General features: G+C 40.9%; 1 protein-coding gene across 1 annotated transcript in view; it reads right to left on the bottom strand.

Moving 5' to 3' along the window:
• ACYP2 (acylphosphatase 2) overlaps window positions 1-23,798 on the bottom strand; it is a 257,176-nt gene that overhangs the window by 219,366 nt on the left and 14,012 nt on the right. The window contains exons 2-3 of the mRNA XM_003262381.4: window positions 17,925-17,941; window positions 14,615-14,724 (exon numbers count right to left, since the gene is read on the bottom strand). Of these exons, the coding sequence (XP_003262429.1) occupies window positions 14,615-14,724; window positions 17,925-17,941 (127 nt within the window). The remainder of the gene's footprint in view (window positions 1-14,614; window positions 14,725-17,924; window positions 17,942-23,798) is intronic.

The raw sequence follows: 23,798 nt of genomic DNA, 5'->3' as shown, positions 1-23,798 counted from the left end.
ATTAGCCGGGCATGGTAGCAGGCGCCTGTAGTCCCAGCTACTTGGGAGGCTGAGGCAGGAGAATGGTATAACCCGGGAGACGGAGCTTGCAGTGAGCCGAGATCGCACCACTGCCCTCCAGCCTGGGCGACAGAGCGAGACTCCATCTCAAAAAAAAAAAAAAAAAAAAAAGAAAGAAACAAACACAGAATCTGGCCAAGCGCCGTGGCTCACACCTGCAATCCCAACACTTTGGGAGGCCGAGATGGCCTCAGGTCAGGAATTCGAGACCAGCGTGGACAACATGGTGAAACCCCATCTCTACTAAAAATACAAAAATTAGCTGCGTATGGTGGCCCACGCCTGTAATCCCAGCTACTTGGGAGGCTGAGGCAGGAGAACTGCTTGAACCCAGGAGGCAGAGACTACAGTGAGCCGAGATCATGGCACTGCACTCCAGCCTGGGCCACAAGGCGAAACTCTGTCTTAAAAAAAAAAAGAAAAGAAACACAGAATCTTAGCTGGATGGGACCTCAGAGGACATCTAGTCTAACATACCATTTGATGAGTTAGACCTTCTACAACACCCTTGGCTTGTCTGACAGCTGTTACACAGTGAGCAGCAAACTATTTTCTGTAGAAGGCCAGATGGTAAATATTTTAGGCTTTGAGGCCATCCAGTCTTTGTTGTAACAACTCCACTCTGCCCATGTACCACAAAAGCAGTCATAGCCAAAACATAAATAAATGGGTGTGGCTGTGCTGCAATAAAACTTCATTTACTAAACTTGCAAAACAGGCCGTGGGTTGCCAATCCCTAATCTAGACTACTCCTAGGTATTGATAAAATTCCACCATTATATACATTTAATGACTTTACAGGAAAACTTGTTGGCAGGGTGAGCTGAAATAAGCAAATTCAGCAAATTCACCCATTGCTCCAATCAAGATTATTGCCTTCTGGAACAAGAGAGAACATTTACCCTTTCCCATGTATCAGCCCTTCAAATACTTGAAGGAAGCTATCATGATTCCAAGTATTTTTTCTCCAGCTAAATTCCCCAATGCCTTCAAGCATTCCTTGTATTACGACATAGTTTTCCAGGCCATGTAACCATTTCATCATCCTCTTATATACATACACCAGTCCTTTAATAATCCTTTGAAGTGCAGAGGACTGATACATGACATATGGTTTAAAAAATATGTAGCAATCAAGTTGTAATTTTAATTTTAGAATCTGGCTGTCTCCAAATACAAGTGTTTTATTTTACAAAACTACCACTGAGTCTTTATGAAAAATATATTTTCTGAGAACTATTCAAAGGCTTATGCTCAGTGTCACAACACTGTACATTAATTTAACATGATTACTAAGAAATAGAAAATATTCTTAATTTTGCAAAAAAAAAGGTAGACATAATAAAACAATAGATTCAAAACAGTCCTTATGCATCAAAAAATGTTGACAGAACTTACCTCCGCAATTGGAATAATATAGTACAATTTGCAAAAGAAAGTCATCATTCTTTCTGAGAAAATAAAACATAGAAGGAGAAGAAAACACACATATCCACAGTGTGTTCTTGGATGCTGCTGGCTTGTTAGTAAAGACAGAGCAGGGCTGCTATAATCACAGCCAGGCCATCTCTAAATGATGGTCCCTGTTGTATTCCACATTTTCATGGCTTGGGAAGAAACAAACCTGCGGTTTTTTTAAAGGCAATTTAATTCAGATTTCTGCAACTTATTGTCATTGCATTTAAAAAAAAAGTTTTCTCTTTTTAAAAATAGCTATAAGAAAGTAAGGCCCATGCCCAGCTAATTTTTGTATTTGTTGTACAGATGGGGTTTCACCATGTTGCCCAGGCTGGTCATGAATTCTTGAGCTCAAGCAATCCACCCACCTCACCCCTCAAAGTGTTGGGATTACAGGTGTGAGCCATTATTCCTGGCCTGGCACTATTAGGTTGGTGCAAAAGTAATTGGGGCTTTTGCCATAACTCTTGTACCAACCTAATATATAGCTACAAATGTGCCACACTGAGTCTGACTTTGCAACTATTTTTGTAACACCTCTTACTGCGATTCAATTTCTTGATAATTCAGTACCTTAAACAATATATTGCACTAGAAGAATAAATTCATTTTTTAAAACCTAAACATTTAACATCACAACTTATAAAGTAGGTTAAGCTTAATTTACATTCTCGTGTCTTCTTCCTGCTTGCTTGTCATTACACAACTTCTCCCTGGATAATCCCATCCATGTATGTGGCTTCAAACACTATCCACATACTGATGACAAATTAATTTCTCTAGCCCAATTTCTCTGCAGAGATGACCCATTTATCTAGGAGCCTAGTGGCATCTCCACGTGATCAGTCCAACTGCCACAAGACAACATGTACAAAGTGGAGCATATGGGTCATAACACAGTAGCAAATATTTATTGATTATTACTACATGCCAGGCACTGCACTAAGTGCTTTATATGGATTTTCTCACTTAATTTTCACCATGCAGTTATACATGGCATGTTTATCTTCTTTCACCTGAAGCCCCATTAAAATGATAGCATCAAAATATGAAAGATGTAACAGACATTGCTCATTGATTACCTAGTATACACCCATCCCCATCCCCTTCTTCCTGGCCAAGAGAATTTTTTTCAGGGCATAAATAAACCAAGCCAATTTCTCAGTCTCCCTTGTAGCAAGGAGTAACCATATGACCCTGTTTGAGCCAATGGAACACAAGTAGATATCTGTTTGGGGTGGGTCAGGAAAAGCAACACAATCCTTTATTCATTCCTGCCTTAACTGTGGATACTATGTGCAGCTACACTTTTCCTTTTTTGACCATGAGGAAAAGGCCAAGACAATCACAGAGACATTGGTCCAGACATTATTGAGCTACTGAACTAAGGCGAGTAACCATCTGCCTCCAAACTTCTTATTACTGAGAAAAATGAACCCGTTTTTTCATATCCATTTTTAAGTCCAGTTTTCTGTTAACTTGTAGCTGAAAATATTCCTAGCTGGTACAAAACTATAACCTGAACAAGAGGTTTCAACAAATAATTAGTAGGAAAACAGAGGGGTCGGGTGCGGTAACTCACGCCTGTAATCCCAACACTTTGGGAAGCCGAGGCAGAAGGATCACTTGAGGCCAGGAGTTCAAGACCAGCCTAGACAACATAGCAGGACCCTGTCTCTACAAAAAATTAAAAAATTAGCTGGGCATGGTGGTGCACACCTGCAGTCCTAGCTACTCTGGAGGCTGAGGTAAGAGGATCACTTGAGCTCAGGAGATCAAGGCTGATTGTGCCACCCACTCCAGCCTGGGCAACAGAGCAAGATCCTGCCTAAAAACAAAAAGAAAGAAGGAAAGCAAGTGGAGGAGTAACTGTACAGTAAACCAAATGACGTCACAGACTAAGTGCCTGCAAAAATAATGAGAAGCAAGTCAGCTCACCCCCATGGACCTCACAGAAGACTCGGGATTTGGAGACAACACATACTGCAGAAGACAGGACACATAGATCTGACATTTAGAGAGTCACTAACAAAAATGCCAGTTCCCCACCCAGTCACCACCATTCCTCAAGCCCAAAAGTCTACATATTGGAAAATTTCCTTAAGTTCTGCTTATTGTTGGCTGTTTTGATTCATGACCAAGTTACTGAAAATATGATGGTAAGGAAAGCCAGCAATATAAAAGATAAGCAAAACAAGCAAACGGGAAAAAAATGGAAAGAAGAAGAGAAGGAAAAGAAAAAAGTAACTTAGAGGAAATAGAAACAATGCAAAAAGCAGCCAGGCACGGTGGCTCACACCTGGTAATCCCAGCACTTTGGGAGGCTGAGGCTGGCAGTTCACCTGAGGTCAGGAGTTCGAGACCAGCCTGGCCAACATGGTGAAACCTCCATCTCTACTAAAAATACAAAAATTAGCCAGGCGTGGCGGCGGATGCCTGTAATCCCAGCTACTCGGGAGGCTGAGGCAGAAGAATTGCTTGAACCCAGGAGGTGGAGGTTGCAGTAGGCCGAGATCACGCCACTGCCCTTCAGCCTGGGCAACAGAGCAAGACTCTGTCTCAAAAAAAAAAAAAAAAAGGAGAATGCAAAAAACAGAAGAATACTTTGAAAAGAAAAATACACATAATATCCTCAGAGAGATTTGGGGAAAACAACAACAAGAATGAGATGCTATGAAAGAGAAACAATTAAGATAGAGCAGCAGAAACAAACAAAAATAATAGAAAGGTTGGAAGACAAAGTTCAGCCAATTTCCCACACAGTAACATATGGAAACTAGGTGAGAAAAGTTTAAAATCAGGGGCCGGGCACGGTGGCTCACACCTGTAATCCCAGCACTTTGGGAGGCTATGGCAGGCGGATCACTTGAGGCCAGGAGTTCAAGACCAGACTGGCCAACATGGTAAAACCCAGTCTCTACCAAAAAAAAAAAAAAAAGAAAAAAAGAAAATACAGGATCAGGTCCATATAGAAGTTCTAAAAGAAGAGGGCCCAAAAGAGATAGGGAAGGAAATTGTCAAAGAAAAAACATTCTCCTCCAAGTACATTTAAAGCAAAATTAAAACATGCACAAAGGCAGATGGTTGTGAAAATGGAGAATAGAAATAAGTGGAATATCTGACAAACTTTCTGAGGGAATAAACAGGTATAACTCCCAATCCTTTGTATTCGAATGACATCAAACCTCTCAACAGCAACACTATAAGTTATGGAACTATGCCTTCAAAATTCTTAGTGTGAGATTATTTTTGGCATAGAATTTTGTAAGTCAATCAGTCAAGCACAAGGGTTAATGAAGGCATGCAGAGATGCAAACTTTTTGTCTCTCATGCACCTTTCCTTGGGAAGCTTATAGAGAATTACATTTCTGCAAAATAAGAGAATAAATCAAGAACGATTAAAACATATGATTAGGGACACAGGAGCCTGCTCCACAGGAAAGCAGCAAAGAGAAACACCAGAGTGCAGTTGTAGAGTAAACTCAGACCCAGACTGGAAGACAGGCCTCCAGGAAAAAGCGTGACAGACAGGTTGTGTGATGCACTTTGACATTTGCACATAGATCTGTGTGGGATTTAGAATATGTATTAACGGGTATATAGAGTTTCTGTTTTCTGTATATAGTCAAACATTAGATTGAACAACATGAAATTGTTGTTTTATAGATTAAAATATTGTCAGGTATTGATAGTTTAATATCATTTGACCAAATTTACAGGTGAGTAATATAATGCCAGAAATTTGCTTTAAATACCCTAACAATGACAAAAAAAAGGTGGAGGAATATATGAAACAAGAATGTCTGAAAGTATACTGTTATTGAAAGTGAGTAATGGGCACACAAGCTTCACTGTCCTTTTTTCTATATTCATGTATGTGTTTGAAAATCCCATCATAAAAAAATATAAAAAGAGAAAAGTATGGCAACACCAAAATGTACATTTTAATAATCTTTCAGACACTGAACTAATTCTAGGACTGCTTGCCCCAGCCTGTTTGGAAAGTGGGAAAAATCAGTTACTTCATTCAAGCAATTTAATCAGGTATCCTGTTACTTGCAGCCTAAAGCATCCTAATTGAATCATATATCCTAACTCATCAATCCAAAATATATCATGTCATTTATCATAAGGATTTAACAAAATTTTTTACGTAGAAATCTTCTAGGCCTCGTTCTCAGATTATAATCAAATAAAAATGGAAATAAATAATAAACGATTACTTTAAAAGTTTTAACCGGGAATTTTACAAACACAAACTCAGAATCCCATTAGTTACAGTATTAGTTCAAAGAAGAAATAAAAAATGAAATTACAAACTATCCAGAAAGCAATGGAAGGAACATTTACTACCAAAACCAATGGAAAAGAAAAAACTGTATTCGGGAGAAAATGCCTAATCACCTTCATTATTAACTTTAAAAAACTAAAAACAAAGGCAACTAGGACTCACGTTGAAGACTTAGAGGAGCAACAAAGAAAGAAAGAAGAGGAAATTAATAAAGATGGAAGTTGAAATTAATGAAATATAACCCCCCCAAAAAATAATCAATAAATCTAAAAGCTGTTTTTTAAAAATATACCCATGAAATAGATAAATTCCGTCAGAGCCTGATTAAGGAAAAAGGAGGAGAAAATGAAGTTGTACAAGATTAGGAATTTTCAAAAGGCATATAATCACAGATACAAGAGATTTTTTTTTTTTTTTTGAGACAGAGCCTTGCTCTGCAGCCCAGGCTAGAGTGCAGTGGCACGATCTTGGCTCACTGCAACCTCCGGCTCCTGGGTTCAAGCGATTCTCCTGCCTCAGCCTCCCCAGTAGCTGGGATTACAGGTGTGTACCACCATGCCCGGCTAATTTTTGTATTTTTAGTAGAGACGGGGTTTCACCATGTTGGCCAGGCTGGTCTCAAACTCCTGACCTCACAATCCGCCTGCCTCAGCCTCCCAGAGTGCTGGGGTTACAGGCGTGAACCACTGCACCTGGCCGAGATTTTTAAAATTATAAAATTTATCACAACAAATTTGAAAACCTAGAAAAATTGGATAATTTCCTAGCAAAATAAAAAGGAATCCAAGAACATCTGGAAAACTCAACTATATAAGTTACTTGCTGGGTGCAGTGGCTCACACCTGTAATCCTAGCACTTTGGGAGGCTGAGGCAGGAGGATCGTTTGAGCTCAGAAGTTCGACACCAGCCTGGGCAACGTAATGAGACCTCACCTCCACAAAAAAATGTTTAAAAATTAGCTGGATATGGTGGTGCATGCCTGTATTCCTAGCTACTTGGGTGGCTGAGATGGAAGCATCACTTACACCCAGCAGGTTAAGGCTGCAGTGAGCTGTGATTGTGCCATTGCACTCCAGCTTGGGTGACAGAGCAAAACATTTTCTCAAAAAACAAACATACCAGTTACCACAGAGTAGATTGAAAAGGTGGTTAAAGGTCAACATTGAGAAGGCAGCAGGACCAGGTGATTTCCTAATTTGTTTCTGCTAACCTAAGAACAATAATTCTGATATTTTAGTTATTCCAGAATGAAGAGAAGGATGGGAAACTTCCTAATATGTTTTATGAAGCCAATAAAACTATAAAATCAAAACATGATAGAATACCCCCCCCAAAAAAAACTGGCTGGGTGCAGTGGCTCATGTCTGTAATTCCAGCATTTTGGGAGGCCGAGACAGGCAGATCAAGAGGTCAGGAGTTTGAGGCCAGCCTGGCGAATAAGGTGAAACCCTGCCTCTACTAAAAATACAAAAATTAGCTGGGAGTGGTGGCATATGCCTGTAGTCGCAGCTACTCAGGAGGCTGAGGCAGAAGAATCGCTTGAACCCAGGAGGCAGAGGTTGAAGTAAGCCAAGATCGTGCCATTGCACTCCAGCGTGGGCGACAAAGCGAGACTCCACCAAAAAAAAAAAAAAAAAACACCTTACATGACTTATATATATACAAAAGTTCTAAATAAAATATTGGCAAGCAATACTTGGCAATTCAGCAATAATTCAAAAGAATAACACACTGTAACCAATCAAAGCTTAATTCAAGGAATACTAGAGTAAAATTTATTGTGATAAAGTATATTTACCTAAAACCAACAGCAAACATCTTTTTACTAGGTGAAACAATAAAACTATTTCAAATAAAATCAGAAACCAAACAGGCATGCCTGCTATTGCTATTATTAAACATTGTCATGGCAGGTCTGACAAATGAAGTCATTGAAAAACAGATACACCATTTTTCTAATTGCATAAATGTATTCTTTAAAAACAATAGACTATAGTTTTTTAAAAAAACTGATAGAATTAATAATATTTGATAAGGTAATACTATGATATACAATTAATATACAAAAGTCATTAGATAGTCCATATTTAAGCATGAACAACTAGAAACATAAGGGAAAGAAATCCATATGCAATAGTGAAAAGGTCATTAAGATACTTAGAAATAAACTTAGCAAGAAAAGTACAAAAACCTATGTAAAGAAAACCATAAAATCACACTGAAGGGTAAATTTTAAAATCTAAGCAAATGGAACAACATCTGTGTGTTCTTAAATGGGAAGATTTAATATCATAAAAATGTCAGTTCTGTCTTTTTTTTTGGGGGGGGGGGACAGGCTACTCCCATTGCCCAGACTGGAGTGTGGTGGCGCAATCTCAGCTCACTGCAACCTCTGCCTCCCAGACACAAGCGAATTATCCTGCCTCAGCCTCCCAAGTAGTTGGGACAACAGGCATATGCCACCAACCCCAGCTAATTTTTGTATTTTTTGTAGAGACAGGATCTCGCTGTGTTGGCCAGGCTGGTCTTGAACTCCTGACCTCAAGTGATCCGCCCACCTCAGCCTCCCGAAGTGCTGGGATTACAGGCAGGAGCCACCACACCCAGCCAAAATGTCACTTCTCTTAATTTCATAAGAATGCCCAATTAAAAAGCAAATATAATAATGAGATCCTTTCTTTCTCTCCCTCTCTCTCTCTCTCTCTCTCTCTCTCTTTCTTCTTTCTTTCCTTTCCTTCTTTCTTTCTCTTTCTTTCTTTCTTCTTTCCCTCTGTGGCCCAGGCTGCAAACTACTCAGCTCGCTGCTGCCCGCGCCGCGGACTGCCTGGGGCTGCCGCCGCGCGCCACCGCTGCCTGCTTTTTCTCGTTTGGCTGCAGGCGCGCGGTCGCCATGATGGCCACGCTGCTCACCAGCTCCTGACGCCGAGTGCTCTGCCCGCCTCAGCCTCCCGAGCCCCTGCCCGGCCACCGCCCCGTCTGGGACGTGGGGAGCGCCTCTGCCCGGCCGTCCCGTCCGGGAAGAAGTGAGGAGCGCCTCTGCCCGGCCGCCCCGTCCGGGAAGAAGTGAGGAGCGCCTCTGCCCGGCCGCCCCGTCTGGGAAGTGAGGAGCGCCTCTGCCCGGCCGCCCCGTCTGGGAAGAAGTGAGGAGCGCCTCTGCCTGGCCGCCCCATCCGGGAAGAAGTGAGGAGCGCCTCTGCCCGGCCGCCCCATCTGGGAAGTGAGGAGCGCCTCTGCCCGGCCACCCATCATCTGGGAAGTGAGGAGCGCCTCTGCCCGGCCGTCCCGTCTGGGAAGTGAGGAGCGCCTCTGCCCGGCCACCCACCGTCTGGGAAGTGAGGAGCGCCTCTGCCCGGCCACCCACCGTCTGGGAAGTGAGGAGCGCCTCTGCCCGGCCACCCACCGTCTGGGAAGTGAGGAGCGCCTCTGCCCGGCCGCCCCGTGTGGGAAGAAGTGAGGAGCGCATCTGCCCGGCTGCCCCATCTGGGAAGTGAGGAGCGCCTCTGCCCGGCCGCCCCGTCTGGGAAGTGAGGAGCGCCTCTGCCCGGCTGCCCCGTCCGGGAAGAAGGGAGGAGCCCCTCTGCCCGGCCGCCCCGTCTGGGAAGAAGTGAGGGGCCCCTCTGCCCGGCCGCCCCGTCTGGGAAGTGAGGAGCGCCTCTGCCCAGGCACCCTTCGTCTGGGAAGTGAGGAGCGCCTCTGCCCGGCCACCCCGTCTGGGAAGAAGTGAGGAGCGCCTCTACCCGGCCACCCCGTCTGGGAAGTGAGGAGCGCCTCTGCCCGGTCGCCCCGTCTGGGAAGTGAGGAGAGCCTCTGCCCGGCCACCCACCGTCTGGGAAGTGAGGAGCGCCTCTGCCCGGCCACCCACCGTCTGGGAAGTGAGGAGCATCTCTGCCCGGCCGCCCCGTCTGGGAAGTGAGGAGCGCCTCTGCCCGGCCACCCACCGTCTGGGAAGTGAGGAGCGCCTCTGCCCGGCCACCCACCGTCTGGGAAGTGAGGAGCGCCTCTGCCCGGCCGCCCCGTCCGGGAAGAAGTGAGGAGCGCCTCTGCCCGGCCGCCCCGTCCGGGAAGAAGTGAGGAGCGCCTCTGCCCGGCCGCCCCGTCTGGGAAGTGAGGAGCGCCTCTGCCCGGCCGCCCCGTCCGGGAAGAAGTGAGGAGCGCCTCTGCCCGGCCGCCCCGTCCGGGAAGAAGTGAGGAGCGCCTCTGCCCGGCCGCCCCGTCCGGGAAGAAGTGAGGAGCGCCTCTGCCCGGCCGCCCCGTCCGGGAAGAAGTGAGGAGCGCCTCTGCCCGGCCGCCCCGTCCGGGAAGAAGTGAGGAGCGCCTCTGCCCGGCCGCCCCGTCCGGGAAGAAGTGAGGAGCGCCTCTGCCCGGCCGCCCCGTCTGGGAAGTGAGGAGCGCCTCGGCCCGGCCGCCCCGTCTGGGAAGTGAGGAGCGCCTCTGCCCGGCCGCCCCGTCTGGGAAGTGAGGAGCACCTCTGCCCGGCCACCCATCGTCTGGGAAGTGAGGGGCGCCTCTGCCCGGCCACCCATCGTCTGGGAAGTGAGGGGCACCTCTGCCCGGCCACCTATTGTCTGGGAAGAAGTGAGGAGCGTCTCTGCCTGGCCGCCCCGTCTGGGAAGTGAGGAGCGCCTCTGCCCGGCCGCCCCGTGTCTGGGAAGAAGTGAGGAGTGCCTCTGCCCGGCCGCTCCGTCTGGGAGGTTTACCATGGAGGCCAGAAGCAATGTGGGGGCTGGACGTGGTGGCTCACGCCTGTGGTCCCGGCACTCTGGGAGGGCGAGGCGGGTTGATCACTTCGGGCTAGGAGTTCGAGACCAGTCTGGCCAACTTGGCGAAACATGAAAAACACAACAGACAAACCAACCAACCAACTCAGTGACAACAAAACAGGTCTACCCTGGAGTCATACTCTAATTTTTTCTATTTTCCTCCCTTTCTGATCCTTTATCCCACTTTCTTTTTCTTCCTCTTCCTTCTCCCTCTTCTTTGTCAAATAGAGGATTGAGTTATTATCACTGATCCACATAAAGTCCCTCTCTACCTTATTTTAACTCCCACCCCCCATTTCTATTCCCCGACTTCCCATGTGTAACCTTCCTAATATGTTTGATACGCATCTTTTTGTTTGTATGTATTTTTAGAAAATGTTTATTGTTTTTGTGTGCAAAAAAAATTAAAAAAAAAAAAAAAGAGATCCTAAGACATAAAATGGACATTAGGTAAAAATTGAAATCTAAATAAATAGGGATTTTACTTAATACTAATGTATCCATATTGGTCCATTAATTGTTAACATATGTATCATATTAATGTAAAATGTTAACAGGAGGAAAATTGTGTGGGCAGGGTATGGAAACTCTCTGTATTATCTTCACAATTTTTCTGTAAATATAAAACTGTTCTCAAAAATAAAGTTTATTTTTGTAATCCCAGCACTTTAGGAGGCTGAGGCAGGAAAGTCATCTGAAGCCAAGAGTCATATACCAGCCTGAGCAACATAGTGAGACACTATCTCTACAAAAAAAAAAAAAAAAAATATATATATATATATATATACACACACACACACACACACACACACACACACAAATTAGCCAGCATGTGCACTCAGGAGGCTGACGTGGGAAGATCACTTGAGCCCAGAAGGTCAAGGCTGCAGTGAGTCTAGATCAGACCACTGCACTCCAGCCTAGGAGACAGAGCAAGACCCTTGTCTCAAAAAATAAATAAATACATAAAGTTTATCTTAAAAGCATATGTGTGAGACAATCACGTAAGTTTTTTTTTAAATAAACAGAATAGAATTCCAGTTAAATAGGTAAAAGTATCTTAAAGTTATTTGCCCAAGAAAGCAAATAAAAGAATCAAAAAGAACAGTGAGAGGAAATATACTGTAGAGATAGTATAATTAAATCAATATGGTATACTGATGTAGGAACAGAGAAATAGATCAGTGGAACAGAATAGAGAATTCAGAAATAAAATCCAGTTTATATGAGATTTTAACGTATGACAAAATTGTATTTCAGTGCAATGGGGGAAAGAGTGATTATTTAGTAAGTGGCGCTAGGACAACTGGCTATTCATCTGGTAGAAAATAGTTGGTCCAATATCTCATCTTATAAATAAAAAACAAATTCCAGATGGAGTAAATGCTTAAATGTAATAAATAGAGCATCAAGTTAGAAGAAAACGTGGGAGACAACACTTAAAATCTGTTTCTTAACCAGAGAGAAAAAAAATAGCCATATTTGAGTTAATAAAAATGAAAAACAATTTATGTTGCAAAGCTATCATAGATGAAACTAATAGGCAAATTATAGATTTGGGAAAATACCTGCAAAAGCGATAACAGATAATGGGTTAATAACCATAACCACTATACAAAGAGCTTTTTAAAATTGGCAGGAGACAAGCAACTCGATAGAAAAATGGGTAAAGGATGTGAAAAGGGAGTTCATGAGAACAAATTCACAGACATAAGCATAAAGATGCTCCAACTTACTAGTCATTAGAGAAATGCAAATTACAGCAAAAAATAATAATCACTCACAATTAATCAGTTAAAAGAAAAATTAGAGAGTACAATACCAATTGCTAACAGGATGAGGAGGAAAACAATGTAAATTGTTTACAGCTGTTTTGTAAAGCAGCCTGACAAATATTTTTACATTAAAAATACACAGACACTTCAACCAACAAATCACACCCCTGGGAATCTATGCAATCAAAATAAAATCACCAATAAAATTTTATTGCAGCATTGCTCCTATTGCAAAAAACAAGAAAGAAAAAAATGAATTTCCAGCAATAAGGTAATAATAAATCTATATATTGTGGAATATTAAGTAGCCAATAAAAAGAATGAATTAGAGATTACCACTTCACTTGAAAGGATTTTCCTGGATGTATCTTTTAGTGATAAAGTAAGATACAGAGAAGGGAATACACCATGATCCCATTTTTAAAAAGCAAATATTGAACAAAACCCATAAATGTGTGTGTGTGCACACGTGTGTGTGTGTGTGAGAGAGAGAGAATGTGAACATGGAGACAAGCAGAAGAATACACACTAGCTTGCTAACACAGGTTACTTAAGAAGGGTGGTGGAGAATGCAGGGGTTGAAAAGAAAACATGAGCACAATGTATGATACGAATTCATTTATGTTAAGCAAATTAATCAATGACCCTCTATAATGTGGATTAGGAATATAACATGATTGGTAAGAGCTTCTATCTTCCACATAGTCCCCCGTTTTTGAAAACTATATGATTATTTTTTTCTAGCCTCCCTGGAATCATGGGACATAGTCTCTACTTTAAAACTTCCTCACAATCATTTGGCATTTTCTCTTTCATTGAGCTATCAGTTCTGTATAACAAAAGTCTCAAAATTTCTTGTACATTTTGTGACAATTCTACTTAAAAATATTGTTTTTCATTAACTGTCACCCCACAGTTTATGAAACTGAATTTTTGGACCCCACTTTTCAATTTGATTTGTAGTTTTACACAAAACACAAGTATGCACCTAAATAATATTAAAAAATTAGAAAAATAAGGAGTTGATAATTATATATTTACTGTTTACTGAAATGTCCAGAAAATAAAAATATACATTATGGAAAAATATGCACAAGGTATTCTATTTCAGTAAAAATCAGCAAAACCTTAATTACAAATGCATACTTAACTATTTTTAAGTGAAAGAGAAAGCTGTAGAAAGTATTCCTTGTCATAGGTTAATAAAGAGGAGGGAAATAGACAGAAAAGTACACATTACAAGTTTTACCTTTACACATCGCAGTGTTATGTTACTTCACTTATTACAGTAAGCAAAAACTATTGCTAAAAATATTAAGTAATGAAAACAAAGATAAATTGCAAACAATAAAATAAATTGAGCGTTACTTAGTACCTACCTCATAAGATCTGTTGTGAAGATTGAGATAATTCATGTAAGGTACTTAGCATATTGCCCAACATGTAAATGCTCAATAAATGTTAGCTATTTTTTAATTAAAAAAAAAAGACTACAGAGAGCAGTGGAAATTATGAAGCTGAAAACATAAGGCTTTTGAAAATGACATTGTGTACACAGGGCATTTTTCCCCATATTACTGAATCTGGCCTCTTCTGGACTTCAAGGATTCGTGATTTGGTAAGCATCCAGCTCATGAAACACATTCTCATTGGCAGGAAAAATAAAATTACAATTAGATAAATAAGGCACTTAACAATAAAAAGGAGACCGCAATCTTTTTGCCTGGAACGCTACCCTAAGAACTTCATGAACCGTCCTAATGCACTATGCATCTGTCACAACACTTCAAATGAGAACTACTTGGGCCCTGGACATCTCCCTAATGCTGGAGGAGATGCAACAGGACATACAGGTTGGACAGGGAAGCCACAGCTCTTCTCGAGGCCAGTCCAAGTGGGAAGTCCATTCCTAAACATAGAAATGCTACTCCCAACTCTGAGAATTTCTTCACAGGCCTGCCTACAAACATATTAGTTTGGTTATAATCTACAAACAAAATCTGGTCCATCAGTACTATTCTTACTGTCCAATGAAACATTAAAACATTAAAATAGCCTCATAAGGCCAGGCATGGTGGCTCACACCTGTAGTCCCAGCTACTTGGGAGGCTGAGTCGGGGGGATCTGAGCCTGGAAGGCAGAGGTTGTAGTGAGCCGAAATTGTGCCACTGCACTCCAGCCTGGGCAAAAGAGCAAGACCATGTCTAAAAAAACTAAAAAACAGCAGCCTCATAAATTTCATGTACATGTGATTAATTTTACTACTCACATGGAATTGACTTTGTCTTCTGGCCCCTGCACTTGGCCTGTCACGGTGCCTTTGCTGGTATTCTTCACCCAGCCAACCACTCCTATTTTCCTAGCTTCATCTTCTGTATACTGGTTTCAGGAAAAAAACAAGAAGAATAAAGTGCAGCATCAAAAGTCTGAATTCATAACATACTTGATTCTAACATCTAAAAAGTGCTAACCTAATCCTCGTTTTTTGTAGTCTATGCGAACAACTGTATAGATGACCTACAGTAACCTCTATTTCTAAGAAGCTTCACATAAATGGTATCTTTTGTTAAATTCCACTTTCAGTAAAAACAACTCCACTTTCATAAAAACATCATGAAAAACTATGCTGAGAGTGAGAATTATTTCAGAAACAGTTTCTATGATGTGTTTTTGGATACATAAAATTTAGCTGCATTGCCCTTAAGACTGCTAACACTAAATTACATTGTTAACCTGGGTTCCAAAGGATAATCAATCCAAGATTCTCAATCACTGAGAAAAAACATATACAGTTATGATCAACATAGAGTATTGACAAGCAGAAATAGAGACTAAAACACTTTGAAATTTCCAGCAAAAATGAGGGAAAATCATTTTAATAAGAAAATTATAAACAACCCCATTAAAAAGTAGGCAAGGACACGAACAGACACTTCTCAAAAGTAGACATATGTGTGGCCAAGAAACATATGAAAAAAAGCTCAACACCACCAATCATTAGAGAAATGCAAATCAAAACCACAAAGAGATACCTTCTCACACCAGTCAGAATGGCCATTATTAAAAAGCCAAAAAATAACAGATGCTGGCCAGGTTGCAGAGAAAAGGGAATGCTTACAAACTGTTGGTGGGAGTGCAAATTGGTCCAACCACTGTGGAAAGCAGTGTGTGGCAATTCCTCAAAGAGCTAAAAACAGAACTACCTTTCAACCCAGCAATCCTATTATTGGGTATATACCCAAAAGAATATAAATTGTTTCATCATAAAGACACATGCACACATATGTTCACTGCAGCAGTATTCACAATAGCCAAGACATGGAATCAACCTAAACGCCCATCAATGGTAGACTGGATACAGAAAATGTGGTACACATACACCATGGAATACCATGCAGCCATCAAAAAGAATGAGATCATGTCCTTTGCAGGAACATGAATGGAGCTGGAGGCCATTATCCTTAGCAAACTAACACAGGAATAGAAAACCAAACACTGCATGTTCTCACATGTAAGTGAGAGCTAAATTATGAGAATACATGGACACAAAGAGGGGAACAACAGACACTGGGGCCTACCTGAGGGTAGAGAGTGGGAGGAGGGAGAGGAGTAGAAAAAAATAACTCTTGGGTACTAGGCTTAGCACCTGGGTCATGAAATACTCTGTATAATAAACCCCCATGACACGAGGTTACCTATATAACAAACCTATACGTGTACCCCTGAACCTAAAATATTTTTTTAAAAAAAGAAAGAAAATTAAACTAGCAAGAACACTAGCATAAACATGCTGATTTGCAGAGTTATTATAAGACTGAAAGATTCTGATGTTTTCTGTTGGCTCTGGACTTGGCACAGAAATGTTATAATTGTCTATGGGTAGATTTAGCTCTCCTATTATTATTAATAGTCTTTTAAAATTACCTTTTCTAGCTCCAAATTCAGTTGTGCTATGTAAGTAGCAACATTTTGATTTTGAATTATTTTAACTACATAATACTAAAATTCCTATTGATTCAGTCTACTAGAACTTTTTTTTTTCTTTTGAGATGGAATTTCACTCTTGTCGTCCAGGCTGGAGTGCAGTGGCGCCACCTCGGCTCACTGCAACCTCTGCCTCCCAAGTTCAAGCCATTCTCCTGCCTCAGCCTCCCAAGTAGCTGGGATTACAGGCATCCGCCACCACGCCCAGCTAATTTTTGTATTTTTAGTAGAGATGGGGTTTCACCATGTTGGCCAGGCTGTTCTTGAACTCCTGACCTCAGGCGATCCACCTGCCTCGGCCTCCCAAAGTGCTGGGATTACAGGCACAAGCCACTGCACCCGGCCTTAGAACTTTTCAAAAACATACTCTTCTCCTGTATGGAGGCCAGGGTGATCAAGATCTCTACACTCCACATCCCCAGCTGTATGAAACAACACAAATCAAAATGGTAACAGCTAAGACTGATGTTAAGAGGTGGCCCTGAAAATAAGTCACTTTCTTATTAGATAATAACGAAAAGGGAGACAATCTGAATTTTGGGGGATGGGGCTGCCTCATAATAGAGATTTTACCAATGGGAAAATATTAGAACCCTCAGGAGTTGGGAACCAGGGACCTAATCTAGTGACCCAGCTCAGACAGTAGGTGAAAATGCATGCCACAATTAACTTGTAGGAAAGGAGTACTTAAATAAATTAAAATTTTAAAAGCAACATGGAGCCAGGCATGGTGGCTCATGCCTGTAATCCCAGAACTTTGGGAGGACAAGGCAGGTGGATCACTTGAGGTCGGGAGTTCAAAACCAGCCTAGGCAATATAGTGAAACCCTGTCTCTACTAAAAACTAAAAAAAATTAGCTGGGCTGGGCATGGTGGCTCACTCCTGTAATTCCAGCACTCTGGGAGGCTGAGGTGGATGGATCACTTAAGGCTAGAAGTTCAAGACCAGCCTGGCCAACATGGTGAAATGCCATCTCTACTAAAAATAAAAAAGTAGCTGGACGTGGTAGCAGGCACCTGCAATCCCGGCTACTTGGGAGGTGGAGGCAGGAGAATTGCTTGAGCCTGGAAGGCAGAGGCTGCAGTGAGCTGAGATCGCACCACTGTACTGCAGACTGGGCAATAGAGCAAGACTCTGTCTCCAAACTAAATAAATAAATAAATAAATTTTAAAACACAACATGGAGCTTAATCTGCTAAATCCTGGGAACCACTTCATTATGCAACATCAGTGTGTTTTGTTTTGCAGTGTGACATATGTACCCTTGTCTAGAGGATTTCTTCCATCCAGAACATGTGGAAAATCCCATACTTTGTATTCAATACACCTAATCAAAGCGTTTCATTAAAATCACCCAAAGAGAAGTACTTCTGAATGTAGAAAATGTTAAGTAAATACTAAGAAGGGTACAATGTTTTTAGCATTAATAAAAATCTCAATCAGTAATTTCAAAGAAATACATATATTTCTTCATTTGCTGTCAAGGACAGGGAGTAAACAGTAGACTAGCGCCAAGTAGAAAACTGCCCTATCTCTGTAATTGGGAATAACAGTGGGAAAAAATGGCAAAATAATAAAGATTGTATTGACTTACCATTCTGAAGCAAACACCTGTATAAAAGAAAGATAAAAAGAATTGTCAGCTTGTCCTCCTTTAAAAAGTTATTTATTTCCTGACTTAACTTTTATCTAGGTTATCTAGTCCTCATTTATCCTTGTTTTCACCTTCTGCAGTTTCACTTAATCCTCAATCAACTGTGGTCCTACAATATTAAATTTAAAATTCCAGAAATAAACAATCCATAAGTTTTAAATTGAATGCCTTTCTGAGTAGCATAGTGAAACCTCATGCTGTCCCACCCATGAATTATCCCTTTGTCCAGCAGATCCACACTGTAGACACTCTCTTGGTTATCAGATCGACTGACTTGGTGGTACTGCAGTGCTTGTGTTCAAGTAACCCTTATTTTACTTAATGATGACCCCCAAAGCACAAGAGTAGTGATGCTGGCAAATGTGCCAAAGAGAAATAATGAAGTGCTTCCTTTAAGTGAAAAGGTGAAAGTTCCCGACTTGATAATGAAAGAAAAACATTGTATGCTGACGCTGCTAAGATCTAAAGTAAAAACAATCTTCTGTCCATGAAACTGTGAAGAAGGAAAAGAAATTTGTACTAGTTTTGCTGTTACACCTCAAATTGTAAAAGTTATGGCCACAGTGTATGATAAATGCTTAGCATATCGAGGGTTCTACACTATCCGCAGTTTCAGGCATCCACTGGGGTTCCTGGACTGCATCCCAACCCAAGAACAAGGGGGAAACCCTGTATTTATTAAGTGGTAAGTAAATGAAACAAATAAAATGTTTAATCTGAATGTATTTAGAAAGTGTTTTTGAAAATTAGTTTCTTTTAAAATGAAAAGAGAAAAGGAAGACTTTTTGGAGAAAAATAGTAATATTCTGCTGAATCCAAATAAATAAAATGCTGAAGCACATAATCATTCTATTTTTAAATGCTAAATAAAACAAAATAGTTATTACAGGTACAGCTGAGTATACTTGGCATAAAATTTAGCTGTCCTCAACTTTTAAGATATCTTCTTAAAATGTAAGGACTAAACACAAATTTAAATGTAATAAAACACTTGTGTATTTTATTTCTAGTTACAGAACCAATGAAACTTATATCATGAAATGATATGCTTGACCATAACTTGGCTTCTGAAGCCTCAGTTCTTTCTTTCTTTCTTTATTTACTACTTACTTATATATTTATTTTAGAGACAGGGTCTTGCTCTGCACCCAGACTGGAATACAGTGATGCAATCGTAGCTCACTGCCCCCTCAAACTCCTGGGCTCAAGGGATCTTCCTGCCTCGCCTCCTGAGTAGCTGGGACTCCAGGCATGAGCCACAGTCCCTGGCTCTGAAGCCTCAGTACTAATAGAAACTAACTGAAATGGAAGTGATTCTTAGAATCTCTATAGTGTAGATTACATTATGTTAATACTTTGAACCATGTAGGTTGGGAAGTATTGTTGGTCTTGGTTATGTTTTCCCTATCTAGACCATGATAAGCTGTTCTATATTGGCCAACTATGATAGTATTTTACACTTTGCTTACCCAGCCTGCAAAACTATGGGAGTCTCATCTCAGACAGAGGTCAAGAATACTATGGGACTTCCTACCTTGGGTTGTCTAGAACCAAACATTGATACATAGAGAACTGGGCCCTAGAGTGGGGGTGACACAAGAGACAAGCTGGTTCCAAATTACCAGGGATATGTATTTATGATATGGGACCCCTTTAGGGAAAGGGAAGGCCTTCTTACATCTCTCCTGGGAATTGCAGCAATGACCCTAAATAACAGATCTCAAGTCAGTCCTTCAAATTGCAACTTGGAAAACTCTTGATCCAAAAGGATGAATTAGAACAGGCTTCTTTGGGATAGATATGCACCACATCTGAGCTCCTACTTGAGAGTTGGTTAAAATAGTCCTAAGTAAAGAAACATCAGGAATGTATCAGGTGCAGAAATTCAGAGCTTGTTAGTACCTATTGCAACTTAGTTTTTATTTCTAACTAGAACACATGGTAAATTTGGAAATTTACTTTTTCGCACTCAAGAAGCCAAATGACAGAAAAAAAAACGCACTTAAATTTAGAGGAGAGGACATAGCAATTAAAAAACATTGGGAATTGATAAACAACTGCGGTAGATCCACACCATGGAATACCATGCAGCTGCAGCAATAAAAAGGAATGAACCATGGATACAAGCAACATGTATGAATCACAAATGCATTATGCTAAGTAAGAGAGGCCAGACTCACAAATACTGTGTAACTCCACTTTCTGGAAAAGGCAAACTATAAGGACAGAAAACTGATTGTCAGTTGCCAAGGGCCAGGAGTAGAGGGGAGACTGCTACAATGGGGGGTGAAGAACTTCGGGGTGATGGGACTGTTCTATATCTCAGTTGTGGTGAGGATTACATGACTGTATGCATTTGTTAAAAATTCATTGGGCCGGGTGTGGTGGCTCACACCTGTAATCCCAGCACTTTGGGAGGCCAAGGTGGGTGGATCACCTGAGGTCAGGCGTTCAAGACCAGCCTAACCAATATGGTGAAATCCCATCTCTACAAAAATACAAAAATTAGCTGGGCATAATGGCGGGTGCCTATAATCCTAGCTACTTGGGAGGCTGAGGCAGGAGAATCACTTGAGCCCGGGAGGTGGAGGTTTCGGTGAGCCAAGATCACGCCATTGCACTCCAGCCTAGGCAACAGAGCGAGACTCTGTCTCAAAAAAAAAAAAAATTTATTCAATTGTACACTATAAAAGGTGAATGTTGCTGAATTTATATTCTATCTCAATTGAAAAATAATACATTGGGAAAAAATACACTGGGAAGTCACAGGGGATGGATCAATCTCCAAAGAGTCCAAAAGGTGTTGATTCTACATACAGCAGTTAAGCCTGGTTAAGAGGATACAGAAGAAAGGATCGGTAGCTTAGATATTTTATGTAGTTTTGTAAGCAGATTTATAATTTCCTGATGGGAGTATACTGTGGTACCCAACAAATATGAAGGAAAAAAAGCAGCAAAGCAATAAAGACAGGATGGTATCACAAATGGAATTTATAGGGCTATAAAAATATTTCAAAAGATAGATGTTCCATGTGGAGGAATGATGAGTGGGAAGTATTGATCTGAAAGAGAATCAGAAAGGCAATCTGTTATATAGATGGAGGGAAAGACATTAGTTAGTAGATATAAAAGGAATTAGCAGAAAATTCCAGAAACTTCAGGTCAACCAGACCATGTAGGAGAGAGATGAAACAGGAGAGAAGACAGGCTGCACTGTGCAGGCAAAAGTGTGCAGCCTTTTTATCATAAGAATAAGGGGATCCCAGACACAGTAAGACACTGAACAAGTAAGTAGACTGAAAGTTTTGGTCTAGGCTGTATTGTATATATTCCCCTCTGAGTTCCTCAACTGCTAACAGGCCTGAATATTAGCATTAAGAAAAGAGAAACACATGCAATGGCAGTAAACAGAAGTTAGAAACACGTAGTCCATCTCTTTCCTATTTAAAGAGTGGTCCATGAAACAGCAGCACCTGAGAGTTTTTTTTAGAAAATAAAATTCTTGGGCCCCTCCTCCAAAGAACAGAAATGCTATAGGTGGAGCCCAGTAATCTGTTTTCACATGCTTTGCCGGCAATTCTTACGCCCACTAAAGTTTAGAGCCAACGGCTGACTCCCCCTTAAAGAAAGATCTGGGAGAGATTTGAAAAGGGTTTATATTTCAGGTCAAGAATTGCATCAAAAGGAGAAAATTAAAATCCTGTAGGGTACCACAGATCTGATGCACGCTCCATCACACTGTTCAAGTTGGTATTGGTAATAACTCATGTATTTGCATGTCATTGTCGCCTCACCTTTTTTTCACAAGTCAGAAGCATTACATTGAAGAAACCATGCATGATAAAAAGGCAACTCTCCCCTTCTGCACCCTAAAGGGACCTGACATTGGCACAGCCTAGGCAGCCTGTCACGTAGATTTCTCCCTCCATCTGTACCACTTGCTAGTAGAAATACTGGAGCTGCCCAAAGAGGGAAACTGACAACATGCCCCTCAGTGAAGAGGAACGTCCTTTCAACATTTACGAATCTCGAGCAGCCCTTCCACCATCTATTCATTGATGATGACAAGGACCATTAGCCTATGGTGATGGGGTTTGAGAAAATGTTTAAAGTGGAATCAAACACAGATATATTCCACTATGTGTTGCAGTGTTAAGGAAATTACCTGCTCCAATCTATTGATGTAATATTTTATTCACACTAACATAATCTAGGAATGAGGTAACTCAGGTAAATCTAATAGGCACACAGTTAAACATTGATTATTGACTTAACATTTTTCAATTGTCTAATTTTAAGTGCAAAGAATGAGATGAGTAAGACACAGTCCCTGCATCTAAGAGTTTACAATCTAGTGGGAAAGATGGACAAGTAAACTGGCAACTAAATATGGCAATTAAAATAATGGACAATTTGGAGCTCTAAAATCCACAAGCCTAGATACAAATTAGAGCTCGTAAGACAGCCACATGACAGACAATCGCTCTTGGGTGATTTTAGGGCTGGCTTGTTGAAAAACAGGTCTTAGAGCTGAGACTTCAATGATGAGCAAAAATTAGTATGATGAGAGTAGAACATTACAGATAGAAGAGCATGCTCAAAGGCCCGAGGTTTGAGATCAGGGCATATCTGGATACCACGCATAGTTAAATATTCAAACCCATGAATTGTACTTATTTTCTAAATTATTTCTAGGCCCCAGTCGTTACTGAAGATTTACTGAAAAATAGTTTAATTCTGTTCCAACTGTGTCTAGAAGAATGGGTGATAATGTTTATATACTTAAAGTTACCATAATCTTTCAACTCATCTACTACAAGAACCTCCTTAACTAGCCTCCCTGCTTCCAGTTCTGCCCCCCTACAGTGTATTCTCCATAAAGCAGCCAACACGGTTTCCTTTTCTTAAGGAAAAATCAAAGCATTTCCTTCCCCAGCTTAAAAGCCTGCAGGGGCTCCCATTACACTGGAAATGAAATGCATCCTGGTTGCCATAACCTCCTAATTCTTCTACCCCATATCCTAGTTCTCCCCTCTTTACTCACCCCATTCCAGCCAGATATGCCTCCTTTGGCCCCTTAAACATGCCAAGCCCCCTAGCCTTTGTATTGACTATTCCTTCTGCCGGAATCCTCTTCCCCCTGATATTCTCATTACTGGCTCCTTCCCATTATTTATCTCTCCATACAAATGTCACCTCCTTAAAGAAATATTCCCCAACCAATTTATCTAAAACAGCAATGCACCCCATGTTTCCTGCACTTACATTGTTTACTTTTTGATTTCCTATCTTTACAGTAGATTGTCAGTTCCATAAGAACAGGAATTTTTCTGTCTTGTTTACTTACCACTGTGTCCCCATCACCTAGACCAAAGCTTGGCACATGGTTGTTGAATAAATGAATTTGTTAAAACCAGCTGATAAATATTTATGTGAAATATTTGACTATCCTATAATAATTTATCATATAAATTATTATATGTTTATTATATATTATACATTTATGATATAATAATATATCATTAATAATATTAACATATTGATTATATATTATATTTATTGTTAATGTATATTGTGAATATACATATAATCATATTTATTAGACTTTAAGTTTACTTTCAAAGTGATGATGCTGAATTTACTGCATTCAAAGTTCTGGAAAGAATCTCAAGCATTCTATGTTGATTCTAGCAGAATTTTACATAGAGATAATACATAATGACTGAATATATAATATACTTATATATGTAGACATACATGCTTAATGCTCATATATATCTCCATAATATATATCTATTATATATAACAGATAGT

The sequence above is a fragment of the Nomascus leucogenys genome, chromosome 14 (assembly GCF_006542625.1).
Source record: "Nomascus leucogenys isolate Asia chromosome 14, Asia_NLE_v1, whole genome shotgun sequence".
NCBI lineage: Eukaryota > Metazoa > Chordata > Mammalia > Primates > Hylobatidae > Nomascus > Nomascus leucogenys.
This window is presented reverse-complemented; position numbering and strand designations above follow the sequence as displayed.